Source organism: Peromyscus leucopus, chromosome 5 (genome assembly GCF_004664715.2).
Source record: "Peromyscus leucopus breed LL Stock chromosome 5, UCI_PerLeu_2.1, whole genome shotgun sequence".
In the NCBI taxonomy this organism is placed as follows: Eukaryota; Metazoa; Chordata; class Mammalia; order Rodentia; family Cricetidae; genus Peromyscus; species Peromyscus leucopus.
Genome location: NC_051067.1, coordinates 57,092,805 through 57,102,962, shown reverse-complemented (window position 1 = coordinate 57,102,962; position 10,158 = coordinate 57,092,805). Strand labels below are relative to the sequence as shown.

General features: G+C 42.0%; 1 protein-coding gene across 1 annotated transcript in view; it reads left to right on the top strand.

Moving 5' to 3' along the window:
• Positions 1-7,450: 7,450 nt before the first annotated feature.
• The window catches only part of Gdi2 (GDP dissociation inhibitor 2), a 30,822-nt gene continuing 28,114 nt past the window's right edge, over positions 7,451-10,158 (top strand). Inside the window, exon 1 of the mRNA XM_028891197.2 lies at positions 7,451-7,698. Coding sequence (XP_028747030.1) covers positions 7,654-7,698 — 45 coding nt within the window. The 5' untranslated portion in view covers positions 7,451-7,653. The remainder of the gene's footprint in view (positions 7,699-10,158) is intronic.

Below are 10,158 nucleotides of genomic sequence, written 5' to 3'. Positions count from 1 at the left end.
CACACCATGCCAGATAGAGGAAGATGGCAGGAGCAGACATGTAAAGGCACAGCAGAAGCAAAAGACATTCTGGGGTCTGGGGTCTGAGGGCCTTGCCTATCTGAGAGTTATCCATCAGGGATTTTCCTCCTGGTGGGCTGACACCTTGAACTTCACTTGCCATTCACTGCTCCTCTGACATGGTCATAGACAGTCAGGTTTAGAATCTTTTTTTGTTTTGTTTTGTTTTCAAGACAGTTTCTCTGTTTAACACCCTTGGCTGTCCTGGAACTTTTCTGTAAACCAGGGTGGCCTCAAACTCAAAGAGATCTGTTTGCCTCTGCTTCCCAAGTGCTGGGATTAAAGGTGTATGTGCCACCACCACCCAGCCAGAATCTCATAATTTTGCATTTCTTTTAAAAACTGATTTGGCCTTGAACATATATATCAACTTAAGATTCTATGTGGCTTTATTTACTTAAAAATATTTTGAGTGTATGTGTGTGTGCATTCACCTTGTTTTATGAGAAAGGGTCTCTCACTGTCCTAGAGCTTATGAAGGATGCTAGATTTACCAAGCCTAGGGTAGGATCCTTGTGTATCATCTCCTTAGTACTGGAATAACAAGTGTGTGTTACTGTGCCTCTTCACATGGGTTCTAGGGATCAAGTACTTTACCAACTGAACTAGTTCCCTAGCCCTACTGTTGTGTATAGTTTTAAATAGCTATCTTCTCCTTTCCTAGAGAGGTCTGCTGTCCAATAACATACCTCCTTAAACCCTCTTTGTGGGGTGAAGAAATGTAAAAAAATAAAATAAAGGTCACAATTGTCACAGTTGCTGGACAGTTTCCTGTGCTTGTAATTCTAGCCCTTGGAAGGCTGAGGCTGTAAGACAGACAACTAGAGGCCAACCTGGGCTTTGTAGCATGATTCTGACTCAAAAAAATTCATAAAAGTAGGGGGTTGGAGAGATGGCTCAGCGGTTAAGAGCACTGGCTGCTCTTCCAGAGGTCCTGAGTTCAATTCATAGTACCCACATGGTGGCTCACAACCATTTGTAATGAGATCTGATTCTCTCTTCTGGTGTCCCTGAAGATAGGTCCCTCGTTTACATTAAATAAATAAATAAATATTTAAAAAAATTCATAAAAGTACATATTCTGTAATCTGTATTATAATAACTATGAGGAAAGAAATTTTACCAGTATTTGCATTGAGTAGCTACTGTCTAGCTATACTTGAGAATAAAACTTGAGTGAAATAAAAACATTTATCGGATCTATTGGCTTTGCAACTCATATGCAGGAAACACCAGTTCTCAAGCAGCCAAAGGCCGTAAGAAAATCATTTATTTAGGCCACAGCATCTTAAACTGTGGGTTGTGACTCCATGTGGGACAGCCTAACCAAATGCAGAAGTTGTAGAAAATTTGGCAAAAGTAAAAAATTCCTGAATGTAAAGTTATCAAAAATCAATTTAAAATTGCAGTATGATGAAGGCCTCCAACTCACAAAGATCCGCCTGCCTCTACCTCCCAAGTGCTGGGATTAAGGGTGTACACCACTGACGCCTGGCTTCCCTTTTTTTTTTTTTTTTTTTTTTTTTTTTTTTTTTGAGACAAGCTCTCTCTATGTAGTCCTGGCTGTCCAGGAACTTATGTAGACCAGGCCAGCCCCAACTCACAGAGATCCACCTACATGCTGGGATTAAAGCATGCAGCGCTATGCCCAGCCAGCCTTGTTTTTGAAGACATATAGCATGTTCATTCTTCCTGGTACATGCCAAATGGGCACTGCCCCAAACACCTTGGCTCAGACAGAGGACTACTGTATGTTACAAATTGCAGTGTCTTAACTGTGCACACAAAGTTATCTGCTGTTATAGAAATCATGGTTTAATTGGGGAAAACAGACTCAGTATTTTTTTTTTTTTACCACGACTCTGTAGATGTAACTGTCTTATTAAATAAGAAACACAGAGCCAAATGCAGAGTTAAAAGCCCAGAGATCGAGCAGCAGTCAAGAGCTGAGACTTAAAACCGCCTTCTTACCCTTCGCTGCCACTGCTGTCCTTCCCCCGAGAAAGAGGCCTACTTCCTATGTGTCTGTAGGTTTATTGACTTTCTGTTCGACCTTCTTATTGATTGTAAACCCAATCATGCTACTTTGGAAAAGAGGTTCTGCTTTTGTTTCCACAGAAAGCCAGAGGCTATGGATTTGTTCCAGATTAAGATACATCAGGTTTGACCAGCCAAGACCCCCTGAAATATCTCCGATGACACCATGGCCCAGATGATCCAACATCCAGAATGGTTTCAAGCTACTGGCTCCCACAATACAGCCTCAAGAACTACCCCATAGGCCTAAAATTTTCTTTGCGTTCCCATAAGATACAGCGCTCCCCTCCAGCAGGAAGTAGTAAAAGATGCTACGCCCAAATTCCCAAATATACCAAGCTGGCTTTAGAGGTGGAATTGACTCACTCCCCCTCTAAACCCAGACATATTTAAAAAAAAAATAATTAAGAGATTCTTGTGTCCCAAATCAAAAGAGCCCTCTGGTGTGGGACAGAGAAAAACCAATATTTTTATTTAAAACAGGTTGATTATAAATGCCATCTCTTTCTAAAAAAGAAAAGGGGATATGATATAGATATATAGGAGGATATAGAGATGATAAGATAAAAGGGTAGATTAATGAACCTACTTTTAAAGAACAACTTGTTTAAAAGGTTTTACATTGGTATAGATTTTAGTTTATGTTTAAAATGTTTTATATTGGTATAATTTTTAGTTTATTGATACAAACTTAAAGTTAATTTTGTTATACTGTATATATATATTTCTATTCTTGTTTGAGGTATTATGTTTATGTAACTCATTTAAAATTGTAATGGATAATTAAAAATAGATTAATAATTAAAGTCGTCTATGATAATCATATTTGTAGCCGTGTTAGTTAAGTCTTCTAGATATACATAGATATATTTCAGATAGATAGGTAATCTTCAAACACTTCATAGACCTAGAGAATATGGCATTTAAATAACTTAGAATTCTGTTGACGTGAGACACAATTGCTCCTGGCTGCACCAATTTGATCCCGAGAGAATGTTGGGCTTCTAAGACATTTCCATTTGGAAGTTTGTCTTCTTGGCACAAAATGGCCTACTGGGCAAAGAACTGCCCTTGCCTTGATGGCTGACAGTAGAGAATACAATGCTGTCCTTTCTGGACAAGCAGGACACAAGGAAAGTGACCACTGTACTCTGCCAAGACAGGGTAAGATGGTCTTTCAGAATTCCTGCTTATGAAAATGGTCTGTCATATATTCTAGGCCTGTAGCCAATTTGAATGCACTAACAATGCTGAGAAACATTAGGTGACTGTCCAGGCTGCCAGCTGTCTTGGTCTACTCTTGCAAGATTCCCAAAAGTTGCTTGCATACTTCTACCATTTCTCAGGTACCATTATGTTCCTTCTCAGGTCTTTGATGTGGTTAAAGACTAGATAGTTGTAATTTCCTCAGTTATGATAAAAGATAAGTTAGATATAAAACCTTAAACTCACAAATATAAGATAAACAGGACATCTTCTTTAATATTGTAACTGTAATTCATGCTCGATAATTGTTTTGTTATATGTAATTTTACCATGTTAAAGTTAAAACCTTCCTCTTTTTTTTTTTTTTTTTTAAAAAAAAAGGAAAGTGCTGTGGATATTGCTCTATATAAATAAGACACTGATGGCCAATGACCAGACAGGAAATATAGGCGGGACAAGGAGAGAGGAGAATTGGGGAAACAGGAAGAAGGAGGGAGAGACATTGCAGCCACCGCCAGGACAAGCAGCATGTAAAGACGCCGATAAGCCACCAGCCACATGACAAGGTATAGATTTATAAAAATGGGTTAATTTAAGATAAAAGAATAGTTAACAAGAAGCCTGCCACGGCCATACAGTTTATAAGTATTATAAGCGTCTGAGTGATAATTTTGATTGTGGGACTGCGGGGCTTGGTGGAGCCTGGAGAGAAGCCCTCCAACACAATCACATGATCTCTTCATCACTGCCTGTCTATACAGACCTCTAGGTCTCTATGGTTGGTATTGAGATTAAAGGCATGTGTCTCCATGCTGGCTGTATCCTTGATCGGGATTAAAGGTGTGAGCTACCACCACCTGGCTTCTGCTATGGCTTGCTATTAGCTCTGACCCCCAGGCAACTTTATTTATTAACATACAAATAAAATCACATTTCAGCACAAATAAAATATCACCATACCACTCATTAAGTATCAAATTAGTGTGTCTTTGGATTGTATTGTTAGAATGTTTGATTTTAAAACTTGAGGACTTGCTGGGTTGGTGGCCGTGGCACATGCCTTTAATCCCAGCACTTGGGAGGCAGAGCTAGGCAGATCTCTATGAGTTCGAGGCCAGCCTGGGCTACGGAGTGAATTTCAGGACAGGCACAAAGCTACACAGAGAATCCCTGTCTCGAAAAACCAAAAAAAAAAACAAAAAAAAACAAAAAAACAAAAAAAACAACAACAAACAAACAAACAAAAAACCCAAACAAACAAAAATAAAAAACAAACAAAAAATTGGGGACTGAATTGCAGATTTGAATTTGACACCAAAACACTGAGTCACAGATATACATCTACCATTTAGAATTACATATTTATGGAAGGCAATGCTCTCAGCAATGTTGATTATAAAATCAAAAATATCAAATCAACTCTGAAAAACGTTGAAGATGATCTACATACTGTAATATCAATATCCAGCACAGTTGAAGAAAAATGGACTTGGGAGGAAGAAAGTTGTGAGCACCACGATTCTTTGCTCAAGGCTTAAACCTTTTCATGCACTGATCAGTTATCATTTTTGTACCTGATTAGTTATACCTCTCTGTAGGTTAAAAAGGTCTACTTCCAAACTGAATCTGGCTTTCCAGTTTACTTATGCTGTAACTTTTCACATTAAAGGTGATCTGCATGCACCATGTGAGACCAGCACCACCACATATATCCTCCACTCCCAGAAACTGCAGGATGTAGACTGGGATCCCACCCTTATTCAAGCTGTATCATTCCTCAGGTTTGAATGTGACACATTGTTTGGGGTTACTGTTGACTCATTTGCAACAAGCAACACAAAACAAGTCCTGAAGACATTTAAGATATTTTTGACTGTCAATAGGTGGGGAAGGATGAGGGGAGGGGACTCCATCTACACAGATAAGGTGTGGGGTTTGTGGGCTTCATGAGTGCTGTGTGTAGACTTTCCAGTGTTGTCCAAACCCCTCACCCACTGCTCTTTAGGTAAGCCTAATAAATCCAATGATTCACCAGAGCAATGGTGGAATTACACTTTGGTTGTTCCTTAGGCCTGCAGGAATGGGTGGGTGTTTACAGCTCCCCATGGGAAGGAATTTTAGCAATCCTCAGTACATTTTTGAAGGCTTTCTTTTATATTTTGAAATTCTCCTGTGATGACTGCATGCTCTACCTCATAGCATGGAGGAGGAGGCCTGGTTGCTCAAAAGTTTTATAAGGCATATCTGTCTGTCTTCAAGGGCAAAGGACAACTGTATAAAAGTGTTGTAGACTCAGGAGTGTTTAGATAAAGGGAATGGTCAAGGGTTCATTAAATACAGTCCTGTGTGTGCTTCTCAGACTTTTGTCTTTCCAAAGACTTTAAGGAAGCAGCTCTGGATTCCCCTTTCAGTTTGTACTTGTTACTACTGTAAGCACGTGTGTATATAAGTGTGTATGACCCTGCATGTGTGGGTATGAGTGGAGGCCAGGGACAGCTGGGAGCTCTTTCTTTCCACCGTGGTGGGTTCTGGGAGGGGAGTCAGATTGTTATGTTTGTGCAGCAAGCACTTTTACCCAAGCTCACAGCTTCTATTCTTTTAGATCCTTCTATATCCTAATTAAAATCGTAACTTATTGCTTAGGCAGGGAACGTAAAAAAAATTTTTTTTTTTTTTTTTGGTGCTGAGCATGAAATGGGCATTCCAACCAACCAGGCCAGTGATTTGTGCATGCTAGGTAAGTGCTCTGCTGAGCTACATTCCTTCCATTTTTCAGGGTTGTTGATCCCCCGCCCCGCCCAGTATGCCTCTCCAACCTAAAACCTTTTCCATTGTGGTCACTGCTTTTCCAAGCTGTTTGTTTAGATTAACCTATATCCTCCCATTTATACATAGTTTGGGTTCATGATTTTAATAAATGAACTTTAGTTGGAGTCCCAGAAAGTAGAATCCCAGACTTCTTGAATTGGAAAGAGCTTTTGTAAAATAATTACCTCTTCTCAAATAAAACGTTTAAAAAAAGTATCTGCTCAAGGCCGTTAAATCGATTCAATCCTCTTAACTGTACATTCCAATATGATTCTTAACATAGTTCTGATTCTAACCCAGTCAACAGATGAGACCACTTAACTGACCCAATTTGGTAAAATGTAGGGGTAAGGGAAAGACGATAAAAGTTGGTTGAGAATAAGTATGGTGAGTTTGAAGTCAGTGGAGTTTAAGATCCAAAGCAAATATTGCTTTGATGGTACTGGGGATTGCTGGAAGGTCTACTACTGACATCTCTGCCCGTCAAAAACAAAAACAAAACCCCCCTGAATTATAAATTTAATAAAGTTTAACAAAGAACCGGATCTATCTACAACCAGGTAGCTTCCCAAAGATGGTTTAGAACACCCCACCTCTAGTGTGGCGAACTGTCCTTAGAGGTTTAAACACAGTAAACATACAAAATGACCTAAACAGTGCAATTCGGCATTTGCCTTTTATGGGCACACTTTGGCAGCCTTCAGCCTGGGACTGGCTGAGCCCAGTTGCTTAGTTACCAGGTATATATACTTTATAACCGGCTTTGCATCTCAAGCTAGAATGCAGGCCATTTATATTGGAAGGCCACTCTGGACCAAATTTTACCTAGAGTATGGGTACCAGTTTAAAACAGGGTATTCAAGAATTCTAAGCTCTGCCCAGCCCCGCGGGCAGAGGCAGGAGCCAAGCTGCAGAGGCAACGAGGCTGCCGACCTTCCAAGAGGGTGTTCTCACGACTTGGCCCCTCAACACATCAACCGGTGCACACCCCACTCAAAGTCCCAGGGGCGGAGTTCGGGCTCCCGAGGCTGAGGACTAGCGAGCTCCAGCTCACGCCACACCGCGGGAGTCAGGCACGTGGTAGCCCAGCCGCAGTTTCCGCCCTGTTCCTTCTATTCAACTACAAGCCCAGGCCTCGCGTGTCGCCGCCCAAACCACTGTGCCACAAGACGGGTGGAAAAACCGGAAGCCAAGATGGCAGCTTTCCGCCCTCCTCTCGCGAGAGCAGCGAAGAGGGGGAAGGTGGGACGAGCAGGAAATGCACCAATGAGAGGACAGGCCGTGCTTGACTGACGGCTCCGGCGGCCTCTCGCACGCCCCGCCCCGGCTGCGGCGCTCGCTCTCCGCTCCTCGCGCTCTCCCCGCCTCCCCTCCCTCCCCGCCCGGCTCTTCTCTTCCCGTTGAGGTGGCGGCCGGCCTCGCCTCCTAGTCAGCTCCGCTTTTCCTCTCTTCGACTATTCCCTTTCCCCCGGGGCCCGGAGCGGCCGGACTTCTCGCTTCTTTCTCTACGGTGGCCCCAGAGCCCCTGCTCCTTCCCCCGCCATGAATGAGGAATACGATGTGATCGTGCTGGGCACCGGCCTGACGGTGAGCTGCGGTGGACGGCGGGGAGACGTGTCGGTCCGGCCTCTGCGGGGCCCGGGGGAGAGGGCGGGTCCCTTCGGTACACACTGAGCTGGCCCCGCCCGCGCCCGAACAGCCCGTGTCTGCTGCACTCCTTTGGGGACCGTCCCCCCTCATCCGTGTTGGGTCTGGGGAGGGAGATCCTGGCTGGTGGGGATGCACTGATTTGAAGGCGCCCGAGTGTTAGGAAAAACCAGGATGTGGCATTTGGGACCGGTGTCTGGGAAGCTAGCCCATTGGGAAGTTGAGGTCAGAATCTCCGAACAGCTGGAGAGAAACAGCTTCGTCCTTCTGCAGGAAGGAAGAGGAAAGGGAAAACAGCTTGTGCTCTTCCACTTCCCTTTTGGGTGGATGACCTCTCCCGATTGGAAGCAGGCAAGCCCTGAACAGAGCGGGAGGGAGTCGCTGCTGGCTCTTGCATTTTCTATGTGGCGAGCAGCAGCGGCTGCTTAGCTAGTCAATTGGCTGGGAAAGCTAGGCAGAAGGATAATCGCTGATCGGTAATTGTCATAGAGTTTGGCCAACTGAAGTTTCTAGAGAAAATAATGAAACGAGTTTCTTAAAAAAAAAAAAAAAACCCTTCACTTTTCTAATAAGCCTTAACCTTTCCTTTACCGTTCTCTCATCATCTCACGTAGAATGGGAAGTGAATTGTCTATTAAGTACTCTCACCTCTGGCCCTTGCCATGTGTCCTTTTGTTGGTTTATTGCGTGCCACCACTGTTTCTTAGTGTTTTCCCTTAACAAATGGTTTGAGGAGAGGAGGCTAGTTTCTTCACGTAGGTTAGAAAATAAACGTGCAGCGTGAATATACTGGTAATATATAAATGTAATATATATAAACGTAATATATAAATATACCTAATGCTATAGCATATTTATTTTCGTGGGTATCTATCTGCTTAGAGATGTTTAGATGATCTGCAAAAATGTAGACAAATCTATAGGTTTTTTTTTTTTTCTTCTTGGCTTGTTTAAGAAAAGAGCTGAGCATTTACCAAAAGAAATTGGAGAGAGAACCAGTCATTTTGACTATCAATTTGTGTGTTTGTGAAATTTATGGCTGGGTTATTTCATCGGGACCATTGATGTGTGTATTCCATACAGTATCATTTCAACTGCTATGGCTTTCAAATTTGTTAAAATGCATTGAAATATCTTTTGATCAAAATAATATTTTTTTAGATAAAATACTCTGAAATAACTGTTTTAGAGAAACCCTTCAATATTTTTATACCACTTTTTTTTTTTTAAACTTTTTGGAAAAGCTTATTTTTCTCTTTACAGTGATTAGTGATGATTGCTAAAGAGGATAATTTTATTTTGACAAGATCTCACTGTGTAGCCTTGCTTGGCTGGAACTCAGAGCTCTACCCATCCCTGTCTCCTGGGTGTTGGTATTAAAGGCAAGGCGAAGATGTCCTGCTCAAGGCTAATCGACATGTGACTGCCCAGAGAGTAGACTGTTAAATGGGCTCCATTGCTGATTTAGAAAGCCATTTGCTTATTTCGAATGGTCTGACGGAATTTCTCTCCTCCCTCCCTTCCTTCTTTTTTTTGAGGCAAGGTATTTCTGTGTAGACTTAGCTATCTGGGAACTCCCTATGTAGATCAGGCTGGCCCTAACTCAAAGAGATCTTTCTGCCTCTGTCTTCCCAGTGCTGAGATTAAAAGATATGCACCACCACACCCAGTGATTGAATTTTTGGTTGTGAGTTGGGAAGACTTGGGTGCCAGAATGAATCATTCTACCCAGGGGAGCCTGTAGGTTATGATTTTAAGTGCCTAATTGGGGTTCCAAGTAGTTTGTGGTGGATTTTGCTCTCTCAGTGGGTCCTGTGGCTGCCAGCATATTGTGAGAGCCAGTTATTTCCATTTTGTGTTGTCATTGCTAATACCTCATATTTGCCCATTAATCAGGTCATTTGAGTATAGATAAGTGAGTGAGTGCAGAGCTGTCCTGCAAGTTTCCACATGCCTAGTTTAGAAGTATCACTTTCTCCAAAGATAGCACAATTTGTTTCACAAAATAACACCCTTTATTTAAATTTTCACTTGAATTTGTGAATTTCTTCATGAGTAGTGGATACATAAGTAACTAGAACTCTAAGAGTTTCTGTGTCTTACAGCTATGCTAACTTTCTTCCTCGGTGGGCCTTAAAGATGTATTCTGGGAGATGTTCTTTTAGAATTGTATCAGTGCAGGGTTGTGTGTGACTTAGGACCATTATTGGTAGAAGCAATAATAGCAGGATGATGTTGATAATAAGAAATGAAACTAGTAGGACTTAAGGTGAAATCTTGAATTAAGGTTAAATCTTTTTGGTTTTTCCAGACAGGGTTTTTCTGTGTAACAGTCCTGGCTGTCTTGGAACTAACTAACTTTGTAGACCAGGCTGGCCTTGAACTCACTGCCTCTGCCTG